The sequence below is a fragment of the Trachemys scripta genome, chromosome 20 (genome assembly GCF_013100865.1).
Source record: "Trachemys scripta elegans isolate TJP31775 chromosome 20, CAS_Tse_1.0, whole genome shotgun sequence".
Classification (NCBI taxonomy): domain Eukaryota; kingdom Metazoa; phylum Chordata; order Testudines; family Emydidae; genus Trachemys; species Trachemys scripta.
This window is the reverse complement of record NC_048317.1, coordinates 10975991-10992467: the sequence shown is the minus strand read 5'-3', so window position 1 is coordinate 10992467 and position 16477 is coordinate 10975991. Positions and strand designations below refer to the sequence as shown.

The 16477-nt window shown below is 59.9% G+C and overlaps 1 protein-coding gene and 1 long non-coding RNA gene across 5 annotated transcripts in view; both read left to right on the top strand.

The window, feature by feature from the left end:
- The window catches only part of AHDC1 (AT-hook DNA binding motif containing 1), a 105079-nt gene extending 97397 nt beyond the window's left edge, over positions 1 to 7682 (top strand). For 3 of the 4 annotated variants that reach the window (XM_034753920.1, XM_034753919.1, XM_034753918.1), the window contains 2 exons: positions 455 to 5536; positions 7584 to 7682. In XM_034753920.1, the coding sequence (XP_034609811.1) occupies positions 455 to 5493 (5039 nt within the window). In that variant the 3' untranslated portion in view covers positions 5494 to 5536; positions 7584 to 7682. The remainder of the gene's footprint in view (positions 1 to 454; positions 5537 to 7583) is intronic. The other variant, XM_034753921.1, reaches the window with a different exon arrangement.
- An 88-nt stretch (positions 7683 to 7770) lies between these two features.
- LOC117868188 lies at positions 7771 to 15817 on the top strand. The gene is made up of 2 exons (XR_004643579.1): positions 7771 to 8231; positions 15373 to 15817. It is a non-coding gene; the product is annotated as an uncharacterized LOC117868188 (long non-coding RNA).
- The last annotated feature ends 660 nt before the right edge of the window (positions 15818 to 16477 follow it).

The following is a 16477-nucleotide window of genomic DNA, read 5'->3' as shown; positions in this document are numbered from 1 at the left end:
GGGCCCCAGGGATTCCTGGGACGCTGCCATAGAGAGGGGTAGGGGTCCAGCCCTGGCAGGCTTCCGCTGGGGGGAGGAGGGGTGGATTTTGCTAGCGGGCATCGGCTGTGGCTTCTGTGTTGGAGAGGGATGGAGGGTGTTTGTGATGGGCTCTAGCTTAGCTAGCAGGAGACGCTTTCCAGCTCCCGGCGGGTTCCCCTCTGGAGCAAGATCCTTAGGGTTCTTGTGGAATCCCCGTTTTTGAAGGTTTTAAGAACAGCTTGGACAAACACCGGCAGGGACAGTCCAGGTGTACCGGGCCCGTCCCTTCCAGCCCTCCCCAGGAGGCTTCGCTGTACCATGCTTTATGGAGCATTCACCCCTCCCTTGGAAGTCTGCAGGGTGTCAAGCTAGCTGGCCCAGCGCTGCCCTGCCCTGCATTAAGAGCCTGACTTTGCTTCTGTGCCCGTTTCAGGTCCATGCATCGGCTTCCCCGACACCCATGTCAGCAACTGTTCCACCAAGAGGCACCCGGGGGAGGAGGAGTTCAGGATGCGCGTGAAGCCCCCAGGCCCAGTGGTGACGTCTGGTGCCATCCGCAGCTCATCTGACTACGTCCGCGAGCCCAAGTTTTACCAGGCAGGGCATCCTGGGCAGAGGCCGGCAGCGTGCCCGGCAGAGAAGGCCTTATCCTGCAGTGTGCTGAGCTTCCCTGAGGGTTCCTGCCCGGCGCTGGGCCGGGAGCACCAGTCCAGCTCGCTGCTCCATGGGGACCCGGCTGACAGGAGCCAGAGCCTCCACGCCCTTGGTCCCACCAAGGGAGAGGACTTCTCCTCGGCCAACGCTCTGGGCTGCGCCAGCGACCCCCGGATCCTGGTGGGGGGCCTGGATGAGACAGCCATCCACGACCGCGCCCCCAAGACCTTCTCCAATGCGACGTTGGCCTCCGGCCGCTGCAACGTCGACAACATCGTCTCGCTGCTGAAGAGCAAGTGCGGTAACGGGCGAATCAACCTCCACCCGGTGGTGCAGCTGATCGACATCATGAAGGACCTCAACCGGCTCTCCGAGGACCTGAAGAACAGCGGCGTCCACCTGGACTGCGGCAGCCTGCGGCTCACCAACCACCCGGCCCCCGGCGAGGAGAGCCGGACGCCGGCCAACACCGGGGACCGAGATCTCCAGTACAGCTTCTTCTCCTCGGCCACGCTGGCCAACAGCATTCGCAGCCCGGAGGAGAGGGTGGGACAGTGCAACGCCAAACCCGAGCCGCTCCGGCAGACTCACTCTGCCCTCTCTGAGGAGGAGATGGAGGGGGGCAGGGAAAGTCCCCAACTGCCAGGATGCCAGAGCAGCGCTGCCCCGGCCTCGAAGCCACCCGGCAACCCAGACGAAGCCAGCTGCTCCGAGCCAGACACCACGGATTACTCTGAGCTGGCTGACGCAGATATACTGAGCGAACTGGCCTCGCTGGGCTGTCCAGGGGCCCAGTTGCTGGAGACTCAATCTCTGGAGCCCCAGCCCCAGTTGCTATCAGCCCAGGAGCTCGATTCCCAGTCCCAGTTACTAGATTCTCAATCTCTCGAGTCCCAGCCTCGGCTCCTAGATGCCCAGACTCTGGAGCCCCTGCCCGAGTCTCTGGAGCTGCAGAGTCTAGAGCCGCTGCCAGAGTCGCTGGGGCTCCAGTCTTTAGAGCCCTTGTCCGAGTCTCTGGAGCTCCAGTCTCTAGAGCCCTTGTCGGAGTCTCTGGAGCTCCAGGCCCTGGAGCCCCTGTCGGAGCCTCTGGGACTCCAGGGCCTGGACACTCTGCCCGAATCACTGGACCCGCAGCTCTTAGACTCCCAAGCCCAGCTGCTCGATCCCGAGGCCCAGTTACTGGACCCTCCGTCTCTAGGGCCCCTGCCCAAGTTGCTGGAGCCACAGCCCCAGCTCATGGTAGCCGAGCCCCTGGGGTCCCATGCGCTCCAGCCCCGCCTCGGTAGCTGCCGGCTGGGAGAGGTGATGAAGCGGGGCTCCTGCGCGGGGCGGGGCGCGGGGCGGGGCGGGGACGACCACCGGAAATACGCACTGCGCAGAACAGACAAACCAAAGATGCTCGGTCGCCGGCGGCGGGCGGGGCGGGGCCGGAGGGCGGAGGTGTCTGCCGAGAGCCGAGTCCTTCCCCTGGCCGTGCCAGCAGAGGTGGCGACGGGGCCGGCCGAGCCCAGCGTATCCATCCTGTTGGCAGCTCCCATCCCGGAGGCCGACGACGTCCAGAAGGCAGCCCTGCAGGCCAAGAAGGGCAAATGCCGCGGGGTGCGCAAGATGGTGGTGAAGATGGCCAAGATCCCCGTCTCCTTGGGGCGGAGGAACAAGACCACCTACAAGGTCTCCTCCCTCAGCAGCAACCTGAGCGTGGAGGGCAAGGAGCTGACGGCCCGCACGTCCATGGAGCCCACCCCGCTGCTGAAGATGAAAAACAATGGCCGCAATGTGGTGGTGGTCTTCCCCCCGGGGGAGATGCCCATCATCCTGAAGCGCAAACGGGGGCGGCCCCCCAAAAACCTGCTGCTGGGGCCAGGCAAGCCCAAGGAGCCCACCCCGGAGGTGAAGAAGAGGCGGAGGAGGAAGCAGAAACTGGCCTCGCCCCAGCCCTCCTACATCGCCGACACCAACGACAGCAAGGCCGACTACTCAGATGTGCTGGCCAAGTTGGCCTTCCTGAACCGGCAGAGCCAGTGCTCAGGGCGCTGCTCCCCACCACGCTGCTGGACCCCCAGTGAGCCCGAGTCCATCCACCAGGCCCCCGATACGCAGAGCATCTCCCACTTCCTGCACAGGGTGCAGGGCTTCCGCCGGCGCGGGGGCAAGGCGGGCGGCTTTGGCGGCCGGGGAGGGGGCCACGCCGCCCGCTCGTCCCGCTGTTCCTTCAGCGATTTCTTCGAGGGCATCGGGAAAAAGAAGAAGGCCCCCGCGGCCGTGCACGCCGACCCCGTCCACCCGCGCAAGAGGGGCCGGCCAGAGCCGGATCCCGTGGGGAAGCCCAAGCGGAAGAGGCGAGCTCGCAAGAACGGGGTTCTCTTTCCAGAGCAGAACCCCAGCCAGAACTTCAGTGACGGCACCTCGGAGTGGGCCGGGGACAAGGGGAGCCCATGGGCGCCCCACCACGGCCACCTCTCCAGCCAGGCGAGCAGGAATTGCAGCTACCAAGGGGCAGAGTCCCGGGCGTTCCACTCCTCGGCGCTGGAGTCCAGCTCTTCCAGCCGGGCCGGCTTCTTCACCGGGAGCAACCCATCCTCCCAGACGGAGGTCAACCAGGAGAGGCACAACCTCTTCACTGGCTACTTCCGCTCCCTGCTGGACTCGGACGACTCCTCAGACCTGCTGGACTTTGCCCTGTCGGCCTCGCGGTCCGAGTCACGGAAGTCCTCGGCCACCTACACAGCCCCACCCAACACCATGCCCAGCCAGCGGGGCCTGGCCTCCTACCCAGGCAGGAGCACCAAAGTCACGCCCCCTGCCGCCGCCACCACCGAGGCACCCTTCCACGCGGTCATGCCGAGCCGGCAGTCCTTCTCCCACAGCCGGGCAGCCGGCTACGGGGTCTCCCAGGCCGCCTCGGATTGCCGCGGGGCTGACGCTTTCCAGAAGCTGGTGCCGCCCTCGGCCGTCTCCAGGTCGCCCACCACTCACCCCACCGCCACCGCCAGCTACGCCCAGTACGGCAGCTACGGCTCGGGGCAGAGCGTGACGCCCTCCAGCGTGTTCCAGCCGGGAAAGCAGTACCCCGCTGCCCAAGACTGTCCCAACAACAAGGACTGCAGCTTCGCCTACGGCAGCGGGAACAGCCTCCCTTCGTCCCCCAGCAGCGCCCACAGCGCCGGCTACGCCCAGCAGACGGTGGGGCCTAGCTTGCCGCTCAGCAAGGCCTCCTTCTTCACCAGCTCCGAGCCGGGCCAGTTCTCCAGCTCCTCGCACACGCCCCTAAGGTGCGACAGCCGAGCCAGCACCGTGTCCCCCGGCGGCTACATGGTCCCCAAAGGTTCGGCTTCTTTCCAGCCCTCGTCCGAGAACTGCCGACAGTTCCCCAGCGCTGCCCAGTGGACTTTCCGACAAGGCTATGGTGGGCTGGACTGGAGCTCCGAGGCCTTCAGCCAGCTCTATAACCCGGGCTTCGAGTGCCACATCAATGAACCCAACGTCATCCTGGACATCTCCAACTACACCCCCCAGAAGGCCAAGCAGCAAACAGTCTCGGAGACCTTCTCTGAGTCCTCCTCCGACAGCACCCAGTTCAATCAGCCGGCCGGGTACAGGCGGGCCAACAGCGAGGCCTCGTCCAGCGAAGGCCAGTCCAGCCTGTCCAGCCTGGAGAAGCTCATGATGGACTGGAACGAGGCCTCCTCGGCCCCGGGTTACAACTGGAATCAGAGCGTCCTGTTCCAAAGCAGCTCCAAGCCCGGGCGGGGAAGGCGGAAGAAGGTGGACATGTTCGACGCCTCCCATCTGAACTTCTCCTCCTCTTCCTCCTCCTCCTCGGTGTATCCCTCCAAGAGAAGCACGGGGCCCAGGCAACCGCGGGGCTCCCGAGGGGCCTGCGCCTCCAAGAAGGAGCGGGGCACGGGGAAGGCCAAGTTCCCCACCAAAGCCCAGCAGGTCAACGCGCTGTTTCAAGAGAGCACGGACTTGGGGCTGGATTATTACAGCGGCGACAGCAGCATGTCCCCGCTCCCCTCCCAGTCCCGGGGCTTCGGGCTCGGCGAGCGAGAGCCGGGCGACTACGCTGGGCCCTACTCCATGAACCCCTCCACCCCTTCCGACGGGACCTTCGTCCAAGGCTTTCAGAGCGATTCCCCCGGCCTGGGCCAGACGGACTTGGAGAGCAAACACTTCCCCGCCCTGCCGCACCAGCTGGCCGCCCCGGCCCAGCAGACTGTGTTCGAAGCCAGCTTGCAGAAAGTCTTCTCGCCCAACTGCTCCCCGACCCTGGCCTTCAAGGAGGACCTGCGGCCGAGCGACATCCGCAAGCTGCCGGCCTGCGAATCACTCAAGCACAGCATGCCGGGGAGCGGCCTGGCCCATCCCGCGCACATGGCCTGCCGAGACCTCCCCATGCCTCAGCCCCTCTACGACTCCCCCAGCTGCAAAAACCCCAGCTACTGGTACTCCCCCAACTCCAGCACCAGGAGCCCCCCCTACGAAAACAAACCCGGGGCCGGCCTGCTGGTGGACTTCATGGGGAGGGCTGACGCCACCTGCCTCAACCCTCACCTGAGCAACCCCTCCAAGGGCGAGAAGGAGCCCCTCGAGATGGCCAGGGCTCACCACCGGGGGGCGTACGCTTGCCCCTTGATGAATGACTTGAATATCTCCCCAGTACCGAGAGACTCTATGCTGCAGCTGCAGGACAACTACAGGTACCCGAGCTTCCCGCCCCAAGGGCATCCGATCATGGCCGCGGCCCAGAAGAGCGGGTTTTTGGGTCCAATGGTAGAGCAACACCCCGAGGACACTTTTACAGTCACCTCATTGTAGTGTCATCTAAAGTGCCAACCGGACAACGAGGTTTTGTTACAGGGTAGGTTCTGGGGGGGGCTCGGGGGGAGGGGAGGCACCGAGCTTGGCCCCTAACACCCAGGGACGCAGGCCTGGGCCGCCATGTTGGGAGGGCATGGTTAATCTTGGAGGATAAAGCGGGAGGGGGGCAAGGATCGAGGGAAGGAATGGAGGGGGAAGCCCCCCGGGACAAGGAGGGGGGCAATGAATTGATGGGTAGAGGGTGTGAGCTCAGCTCACGCTGGGGAGCGGATCCCCCAGCAAGGCTCAGGTGCCAGACTCGGGGTCCCGCGAGAATGCCCAGAGGGGAACCGGTGCGTCTCCCGTGCTCACGTTTCTGCCCACACGCGTGCACAGGAGCTCTCACGTTACCCAATCGGGGAGGTGACACCCTGATGCTAGTGTCTCTGGGCGTCTAGCTGCAGTATGTAGAGGAGACCGGTCCCTGGAGGGTCAGGGTGCAGGGAGAGGACTGTGTAGCCAGCATGACGGTGCCAGAGAGGTTTCCAAACATAACTGGCTGCTTCTTGGGCCGCTCTCACCTTTCTGTAAGTGGGGCCTGGGCATCCTGCCCCCCTGGATTTGCCAGCCAGTGGCTAAGCGCGAGCCCCAGGACACCCTTCTGGCTGCGGTGGGGTTCTCTTCCGTGGGAAATCCTGCTCCCCAAACTTGAAGCCAGGGTGCTGTCAGGAGCCAGATACCCTTGCTGGCCGATGGCTGCCAGATTCCAGTTCAGCCGCGCTCTATAGCTTGGGTGGCGAGGAGGGACCATGGGTTTGTTTGCAGTGTGTGATGACTGTCCAGTCGAGGCCATGGCAGTGAGGAGAGCCCTGCCCCGCTCTGCACCTGCTCCCGCTACATCTCCAGACACAGGATTTGCCCCAGCAGTGGTCCAAGCTGCAGCCCAGGCCCAGGGTTTCCATGGCACCAAGCCACTGAGGGCTTGGAGAGCTCCCTATCCCCCCCCCAGGCCTATTTGATCCCTTTCCCAGCGAGTCTGTTCGCACCCAGACTGTGCTCCATCCCCTATTCACAACAGAGGTCATCCAGCCTCTCCCTTCCTGACGGCTGCAGGGGCAGGAGGGCATTGCTTCCCATGCAGAGCATTGCAAGAGGGCTGAGGGGCATTGACGGGGACGGTTTGTTAGTAGATCGGCCAGAGGCAGGACATGGGAGGTTATTGACCAGTAGGTGGAATCCAGCAAATAGCCTTGAAGCAGACTATATAGACTTGATGGGCAGGACCCAGGATGGCAAAGGGTACGGCCCAGGTAATGCAAAAGGCCCATTGGCTTCAATTGCTCTTCCTGGGTATAAACTAACTGAGGGTAAGATTTGGACGGTGTGTGGGCTGGGATCTCCCCTCTCAGGGGAGTGAGATGGTTTGGACCAGGGAGATGCCTCATCTCTCCCCACACACACGCAGGTGTAACTCAGGAGTAACTCCACTGAAGCCAGGGGAAAGCCAGAGGGAGAGGGGAAGGGCTGTCTTTGTGGGCCCCGGGAGAGCTGGCTCTGCCACAGACCCCCCCTGGGTGGCCTTGGGCATGTCACTTAGCTCCCATTCAGCACATGAATAAGGCCTGGATCTCCCGAAATGCCCAGCGCTCAGCGTGCCGCTTGGAGCCAGATTTTCCAAAGAGTTCTGAGCTCGTTTGCAAAACAGGCCACTTATTTCACTGCCCCGGTCTCTCTGGGCATAAAACGGGGCTCTTCGGCTTTCATTTCTCCCACCCCGTGAGCCTGATTCTCATTTGCACCCTGGCCTCTTTATGCTGCTCCGGAAGAGCAATTCACATTCCCATGGACTTTACGGCCTCTTTACGCTCCCAACGCCGTGTGCAAGGGCCTCGGTTTAAACAAGAATCGGGCCTGTTGTCTGGGTTACTATTAAAACTGGAAGCTCTTGGGAGCAGGGCCTGTGTCTCACCACGTGTCTGTACAGCACCGAGCACAGTGGGGGTGTGATCTCTACTGAGCCATCTAGGGGCGACCGTAATCTCCAAGGGGATTGGCTGTGTTTGTCGTGTCCGCTTCTCACCCTCCTGTTCTGTCTCTTTCTTTTTCAGAGCTAATTTAGCCAGCACTTTTTCTGGAACACTTTTCAAGTTCTGTATTTAACTGAGATCGAGAACTGTTTGTTTGTTTGCTTTTCTAAAAAAAAAAGAGAAAAAAGAAAAAAAAAGAAAGAAAGAAAGAAAGCGGAGAAGAGGAAGAGAGAAGCCCCCTGTTTTTTTTTAAAAATAAGAACTCTGAACAACGCGGCTGTGATTTTTGGACCAAGCCGTGTTGTCGTGTCCCTCCCCAACACACACCTCCCGCTCCACAGCCTCTAGCAGAAAGACAATCGGACAGCAGCCGCCTCCTTCCCGCCCCCGCCTGCATGCGTGTGAGCTGACAGCGGAACACAACTCGGGACGGCGACGGGAGGGGCTGGGGGGGGCTGGGATTTTTTGTTGGTTGGTTTGATTGGTTTTGCTACAAAAATAAATGAGATCTGTGAACTCGAAGGAAAAACTCACGGATGCCGACTGAGGACTTGGCTACGTCCCCTCTTCCGCCACGTTTGCTGTTTTGGAGGGTTTCTTTTATTTTTTGTTCCCCAGTGTGTTTGGTTTTGGGGGTATTTTTGTTGCTTGATTATTTTTTTTTTCCGGAGAGCCAAATATATATATATTAAAAACTCCGCCAGTGGATGGAGACACACCTATTGCCTGGTAAGTAACTGAGCAGGACCTCCCCTCCCCTGCTATGTGTTTTCTGCCCCCCAGACCCGCTTCCGGGAGCTGGTGTGGGTGGGTGTTAGGGGTCGCCCCCTTCCCTGATGAATCTTGGGGGGGCTGGGTCATTATCAGAGCCGGCTCAGGTTGGTGATTACTGCAGAGGGCTCCATGGATGGGGGAGCTAAGCTGTGGGTGGGAAGGGGAAGGTCTCTGTGTCCTGCCGCCAGTGTGGATCAGGGGAAGGCTGTTGGTTGAGTTACTCCATGAGTTTTGTAGTGGAAGAATAAAGCTGTGCCCTGGAGGAAGGGCCCCTGCAGACTCCGGCGTGGTGTTAGTCCTTCCTGGGCTGGGGGACAAGCCAGACACCCCGTTGGGCGGCAGAGGGGGTCCCAGCACCACAGCCCGCCGAGATCAGTCGACAGGCTCCTGGGGTTTGGCGTGAGCCCCAGTGCAGTTCGTGGGCAGTGAGGTAGGGACGCTGCCGCCCACGCGCTCCCCAGGTCTGTGTTCGTGTCTCACTCATGGAACTAGGAGCTAGATTCTCCCCTCGCTCGCGCTTGTGGGCGTCACGGCAGCTGGGCAGGGTCTGGCCTTGCTTGAGACCGGATGTGAGCTGCTCTGCTTTCCTCTTGCTCTGCTCTTCCCCATTACACCGTCTCCTTCCCCCTAGCTCTCCTCTCCCATCACCCCCTCAACTGCCGTGGGCTGATGAGATGGACGATCCTAGCACACCTGCAGGTGCCCAGATTCCAGCATGGCCTGACTGGGCCATGATCTGCACTTACCATCCCTGCTTGGGGAGGTTGAACAGCCTTTGCCCCCAGCAGGGCACGTGAAATGTTCCCCGTCGGGGCCGGTGCAACCATTTAGGCAAACTACGCAGCCGCCTAGGGCGCCTAGTGGTTGGGGGCGCCTAAAAGCCTGCTCAGGCGCGGAGGTGGAGTGGAAGTGAGCTGGGGAGGGGGGGCATGTGGAGGGCCGCCCACAGTAACGGTGGGGGGGGGGGCGCACAAGGGAACCGCTCCCCACCCCAGATCACCTCCACTCTGCCTCCTCCGCTGAGCACACAGCCCCCGCTCTAAGTCACCTCCAATCAGCGCCGCAAGCCTGCGAGGGGAGGAGAATTAGAGCGGCACCGGCGTGCTCAGTGGAGGAGGCGGAGCGGAGGTGAGCTGGGGTGGGCTTCCCAGGCGGGGTTAGCTGCCGCGGGGGGTGTGTCTCCCCAGGCGGGGTTAGCTGCCGCGGAGGGGGGGTAGCTGCTGCGGGGGAGGGCTCCCCGGGTTGGGGGGTGGCGGTTAGCTGGGTGGGAGGGTGGCGCAAGGTGGAAGTTTCGCCTAGGGCACAAAACTGCCTTGCACCGGCCCTGTTCCCAGTCCCTGTTCACGGCGAGGCCGGTAGAGGTACGGATGGGTGCGTCTCCAAGCACGGATGTAAAGGGCTGGGTTCAGGCTCCCTCGTCCTCTGTGCAGGGGTGGGGTGAGAGGGGGCGCAAGGAGCCCTTTCCTTCCAACTTCACCCCGTGCCGTGGGCAGTCCTCACCTCCCGGGGCGTGTTGGGAAAACAGGGGGCTTACAGCTGCTGGCCCAGTGCAAGGTTAACAACACTCTCCCTGGGATGCTGTCCTGGGGGTGGAGTTTCAAGGAGGCGGATCTGTGAACTGGGGTTGGATGATGCACCTGCAGTGGTACCGTCCGTGCTGATGGGAGGGCAGGCGACTCTCACCGGGGCCATAAACTGGTCACTCCGGGGCTGTAGGAGAGATTCTCCCCCGTCACCCGTACTTGGCCAGGGGCCCTGTGGGTCTGGGTGCTGGGAGGCCCTGTCTGAAGCATCAGTCACTGACTGCTGCTGTCGGCGGATCCTGTGTCCCGAGGCCTCCGCTCGCGTGGGCTGTTCGGTGGAGGAGGCCGCTGGGTTTGGGATTTGTGCCTAAATCAGGGGTCAATAGGAAGGGCCATAACACGCCATCCCCATGCCTCCTGGGCTCTACAGCTCAGCCTGCGTTTGACTGGGACCACCCGGGTCGCTGGGCTTGGGTCTCTGCTCACCCTCCCCTGGCCCTGCCCTGATTTCAGCGGGATTGCTCCTGATTTACATCCGTGTCTGCGTCCCATCCAGCTCCCACTGCCGTCAACAGGAGTCTTTGCGGCGGCTCCTTTGGGAGCCGGATCAGGCTACCGGGGAGAGGAGAATCAGGGCCACGGAGAAACGGTTCTGCAGCACCCCCTCGGCAGGCTGCCTCCGCTGGGCAAAGGGGCAGCCGTCAGCTCCATGCGGCTGGAGTCGCTGCCTGTAGAACTTGGTGTGGAAAACGGGGCACTTGCTGATATGGGGTTGTGCACGCCTGTTTGGGTGTCGGTGTGCGCACATGCGTGTTGGTGTGCGGGGCACATGTCTGTGTGTGGGGGAGAGACACACATTAGTGGGCAGGGGTCCATATTTGCATGTCCGTGTGTGCATATCCATGTCTGTGTGCATACATGGCTGTGGGTCGGGTGGGGTGTGTCTGAATGCCTGTCTGTGTGTAGGACTTTAGATCAGTGCTTCTCAACCTTTCTGTACTGGGAGCCTCTGGCCAGGAGCTGGCCACAAGCCCTTCCCAGCTAGCAGTATAGGAAGGGTAGGCTGGCTGCCAACCCATGACCCCGTCCGTGCCCCCCAGGGTAAGAACCCATGACTTGGATCCTCTGTCAAAGCCCGCTGCCTTGGGTTCCCTACGTTCGGCCTGATGGCTCCTTCCAGGTGTGTGCAATAGACCCCTCCATTCCCATCCCAGCTCTCTGCCTGGGAAGCCACTGGCTGTTCCCTGCCCCTCGTCCTGGTGGGCGGGACCCCTGAGCCCTGCAGAAGGAGTCCCCCTGGGTGCTGAGTCAGGATGCAGTTAGAGAGTGGCTGGGTAATTGGGTGCCAGGTTTGTTTCTCCCTTGCTGGGTCAGTTTCAGTAAGGGCTCTCCCTTGCCAATGGAGCAATGTTGAATTAACAGGCCAGAACTGCCTTAGGAGAGGCACAATCGGGGCTCAGGTCAGGCCTTTCACGCTCAGCTTCTCTGTAGGCACCTAATGATATGGGTCGACTTCCAGCAGTGTTCAGCATCCACTGAGAATCCCCCACCTGCCCCACTGAGAACAATGGGGAGTTCCCCCACACACCCCCTCCCCCCCACTGAGGATGGTGGGAGCTGCTGGGCACTGAGCTCTTGTTATTACAGTCACACCTAGAGGGCCCAGCTGCGATGCAGGCCCCGTTGTGCTAGGCGCTGTACATTCCCCCAGTGAGAGACGGGCCCAGCCTCAAAGCACTCACAGTCTCAATGGACATGGTAGACAAAGGGGGACGGGGGGACAGAGGAGAAATGATGTACCCAAGACAGAGCAGAGACTAGAATCCAGGTTCTCCTGACTCACAGCCCAATGCCTTATCCTCTAGCCTGTACTCCCTGGCCAGCTGGTATGAAAATCTGCACTGAGCGGTCCTGAACCTCCAGCCTCTCATGCCCGTGGGCGGATCCTGCAAGGCGCTGAGTGCCTCTGAGAAATCCCCAAGGCCTCTCCGGGACAGGACGGAGGCAGCGTTCCCATTGCCCTGGCTGTATCTGCTCTGTCGAGAAGCAGGAGCCCTCGGTCTCTGGGGCTGGAGGATTCGAAGCTCTGGGGCCTGGCTGTGGGTCCGGTGGGAGAGTGACAGCCAGGCCTGCAGTACTGTCACCATCTCTAGCTCCCGGGGGGTGGGGGGCACCTCCTCACCATTGCCTTTGGGAGCGCCATGGCCCGTGCCCACAGCAGGCATGTGCCCCTGTTTCCAAGCCAGCCCTTTCCAGGGGAGGGAGACTGACTCTGGGATGGGGGGGCTGAAGGAGCAGTGCAGAGGGAGGGGTTTCTGCAGGGTGGGGAGCTGTCTGCGTGTTCGGGAGGGCGCTTCAGGCAGTGGGGCGACCCTCAAGTTAATGCCCCGTCCTGCAGAGCAAACTCCCACTGCTCTCATGCCCACCAGCCCCTCTGTGGGCGCCGCTCGGCAGAGCTCCCCTGGGAGCGGTGGAGTCCTCCGAAGCCGGTGGAGCTGCGCTGAGTTACTCCAGCAGAGGATCTGGCCCTGCTGTGAGGACCCCTCCACCGCAGCTCTACAATAGGTGATTTGCTAGGTCGAGCCCAGCTCAGCTACCGTATCTATGACAACTGATCTTGGCTCCGGCCTGAGCTCTCCTTGTTCTTCCCCTTCCTCCACGTTCTCCTGCCTCTGGACCCTCCTGCTCGCTGGTCTCTCCTGCCCTCCAAAGCTGGGCCCGCCAGGCTCACAGGCATCTTGCTTTCCTTTGTCCAGCTCGGCACGGCCGCCTGATGGCACAGGGCCAATGGGAGTAACCCCGCTGATGTCAGCGGAATCACTCTGGATTTACATCAGTGGAACCCAGAGCGGAATCTGGCCCTTGGAGCGTTTCTTGTGTCAGTTAACACAATGGATGTAGTGCAGGTCTGGTTCCTACATTGGGCCCCCTCCTCTGCTGTGGGTGGCCAAGCAGCCATACCCATTCCCTCCTGCCCCCACCGTACGTGTCTGGTCCTCAAAGGCACCCAGGAAAGGTGCCACGGTGCTGACTGGGTGCTGCACGTGCACCCAGGTCCCCGCTGTGAGCGCGGCTCCAGAGAAGATGCATTGGCTCATCTCAGAAAGTCATCTGCTGTGCGGCAGGGAAATCTTTGCCCTTCTCCCCATGTGCTTTGGGCTGGGCCTGCCTCCCTTCTGGCTTAAACAGGTTCTGCTGCTCTAGATGCTAAAATGCCTCTGAACTTCAGAATCCTGCCAAACCTCCCCTAGTTCGAAACAAGCTGGGTTCCATCTGGAGCTGTGACAACCTGGATCTCCTCACGGGTGTCAAACCAAAACCAGACTCCTGGTTGACCTACTGAGTCACCTTTCGGACAATGGCCGGGAGCAGCCAGGTACTGGCCGGAGCAGCCAGTAGAGATCCTATGTGCTCTTTTGCAATCCTGTGCCATGAATAACATTTCTTCCTGACCCCCTGTGACGCAGTCAGGAGCGGGGTGGATTGACCTGGGAATGTCGTGTAGTTTTATTGGGACTCTCTGCATGGGGGGTGGGAGAGCAGGGCATGACTTTAGGTGGGGGACGGTACCTGAGCCAGGAAAGGGGTGGGGCGAGTCAACACCTTCCGGGAAACTGGACAAAGGGAGAGGGGGAGAAAAGGAGGGGGAGAGAGCCTGCTGGAGCGGGTTTGGGTTTCAGTTTGGGGCTGGCTGGGAAGAGGCAGGGAACCCCAAATCTGGGGTCTAAGATCCTTGCCCCCAGGGCCGGCTCCAGCATTTTTGCCACCCCAAGCGGCGGTGAAAAAAAAAAGCCGCAATCGGTGGCACTTCGGCAGCAGCTCGACCGCCGCTGCTTCATTCTTTGGCGGCAATTCGGCGGCAGGTCCTTCCCTCCGAAAGGGACGGAGGGACCCGCCGCCGAAGAGCCAGACGTGCCGCCCCTTTCCGTTGGCTGCCCCAAGCACCTGCTTGCTGTGCTGGTGCCTGGAGCCGGCCCTGCCCCCCCAGAGGGACCTGGCGGAGGGGTCCTGGTTGTACCTACAAGCCCTGCTTGGGACTGTGTTCCTGTCATCTAATAAACCTTCTGTTTTACTGGCTGGCTGAGAGTCCCGGTGAATCGCAGGAAGAGGGGGGGGCCGGGCCCTGACTCCCCCACACTCCGTGACACCCCCAGCTCATCAGCTTATGCCCTGAACCAGGAGGACTGAGAGTCCTGGGAATTTTTATCCTACGCTTGTGTGATTACAGATGGTTATGGTGGGACTTGACTCTGAGCTTCAGCGAAGAGAGACTTTTCATGAGCGGCATGACCCACAAAGTTCCATGGTTCTGCCCAGGGTGACCAGATGTCCCGATTTTATAGGGACAGTCCCAATGTTTGGAGCTTTTTCTTACATAGGCATCTATTACCCCCCACCCCCTGTCCCGATTTTTCACACTTGCTATCTGGTCACCCTAGTTCTGCCTCTCAACCCATGACAAGATGGTGTCATTGTAACCGGCCCCTTCATCTAACAGAACCTCAGCACCATAGTCTGGATTCGGATCGGGCTTTGAACTGCACTCACGCCTCTATTGACACCACGCTGGCCTGATCCCCTCTGGCTGAGAGCCATGGGACTCTGACTCACGCCAGAGTAACCGAGAGCAGAGCCAGGCTTACCGAGCGTATATGTCATGGTGATGAGTACAGTACCGCCCCGCGACCTGGCACGACGCCCAGTGCTGCCAGCAGCGAGGCAGGAGGGCCCTGGGGGTCAGGCGTTGGCCTAGGGTGCAACTGACTTCAGTTCCTGCCTTTGCCTCAGGTTTCCTGTGGGACCTTGCTCCAGTGTCTAGTTCCCCACCTTCGAAAGAGAGTGAGAACATATGGCCTGCACCTGGCACCTCTGTGTTCTCCCACCCTTTGTCTGCCGGGTTTATTTTGACTATCAACGGTTCGGGGGTAGGGACTGTCTCCTATTAGAGGTTTGTCAACACTGGGCATGCTACAGCCGCCATTGCGACGCTGTAGCACTTCAGGGTAGACGCTGACTACGGTCATGGGAGGGGTTCTCCTGTCCGCGGAGGTATTCCACCGCCCCTGGGTTGACAGAAGAGTTCTAGCGCTGTTTAGGGGGTTCGCTCAGGGGGTGGGTATTTCACACTCCTGAGCACCGTCTTGTATGTACTGTACCTAGCGCAGTGCCGAGGAACCCCAGCCATGGACCTGGGGCCGGATTTTCAAAGGCGTTTAGCCACCTAAAGATGCAGAGGAGTTGGGCACCGCGGTGCCCTTCTGTGATTCGACACTGGTTCTTGTCCCACCCTCATCCCGTAGTGTCGTGCAGTGAGCGACCTGCCCAGCGGCGTCTTTAGGCACCTAAATACTTCCTGCAGCTTTGGACCCCCACTGTGCTAGACACTGAACAGAAACACAGGTCCTGTCCCCACGGCAAGACCCCCATTGACTGCAGCGGGTGTTGGATCAGACCCATAGGCCTCCAGGGCCCAGGGGTGAGAGCGTAGTGGGTCATCAATGTCCGTTTCATACCAATGAGCGGGTGGAGGCAGGTGAGTTCCATTAATTTCCTCTCTCGTTTGTCTTTTGCAGCTTATATAAACAAATGAGAAGACCCCACCTTGCCCCATCCCAGCCATGAGTTCACTACACCACAGTCTAGCATTCACTGGCTGCTCTGGGCAGATGTTTTTTTTTCGTTTTTTGGCAGGGGCGTGGGGAGATGGTGAGCGTCCCCCACTCCCAAAGCATCAGCGTGCACCGAAATCCCAGCCAGAAGAGTGAACAGCGTCGCCCCGCCTGATATCCACCCCGGGTTGGCCTCTCCGCCTCTCTTCTCCTCCAGTCCCCCTTCCCTGCAACTTTCTTCTTCTCTCCCACTCTGTTTGGCAGCAGAGATGCCCCCAGTCTCTCCTCTGTTTGGAAGCAGAGGGATGTCTATTTTTTTTTTCTGCACAAAACCAGCAATTGTATATACTTTTGAAGAAAAGAAAAATGTAAAAAAAAAAAAAAAAAAAAATCAAAAACAAAAAACCCACACACACGGAAAAAAAATTAAAAATAAATAATCCAAAAAAAAAGTGGAGAGGCAAATATGCAGGAGAAAGAAGCAAAAACCCACCAGTATGCACTGAGAAAATTTATTTACAGATCGATCGACAAAAAAAAAAGTAACAATAACCTATTTATTGTATATACTGTTTTATTATAAATCGTGTCTTGTATATTGCATTCTGTACATCTGCTGTGGTTTGTGATGTGCAAATTCCGCATGGTTTCATTGGGTTTCAGTTGCCTTTTTTATGACAATGACGACGACTTTAGTTTTATTTTTATTATTATTAATAATAATTTTTTTGGCAGGACACACCCAAAGATCCAAATTTGTATAAAAAAAAAGGAAGAAAAAGATTTAAAAAAACAACAACACACCCTCTTTGTGGGGGGGGGGGGTGCTTGGGGGGGGGGGTTTGGGGGGGGGGGGGGTGGCGGGGCCAGGGTGAAGGAGTTGTCTGAGTTCTTGTTTGCCACTTGTTAGCTACACCAGTATTCCTTTCTCCATGCTTTCCCAGCTGCGCCTGTGATGAGCTCAGGGTGTGTGTGTGTGTGCGCGTGTGTGGGTGGGTGACTTTTTATTTTTGCCCCCTCTTTATCCTGCCCCCCCTCTCCCTTTCCCAGGGTTTGGAAACTATGTACA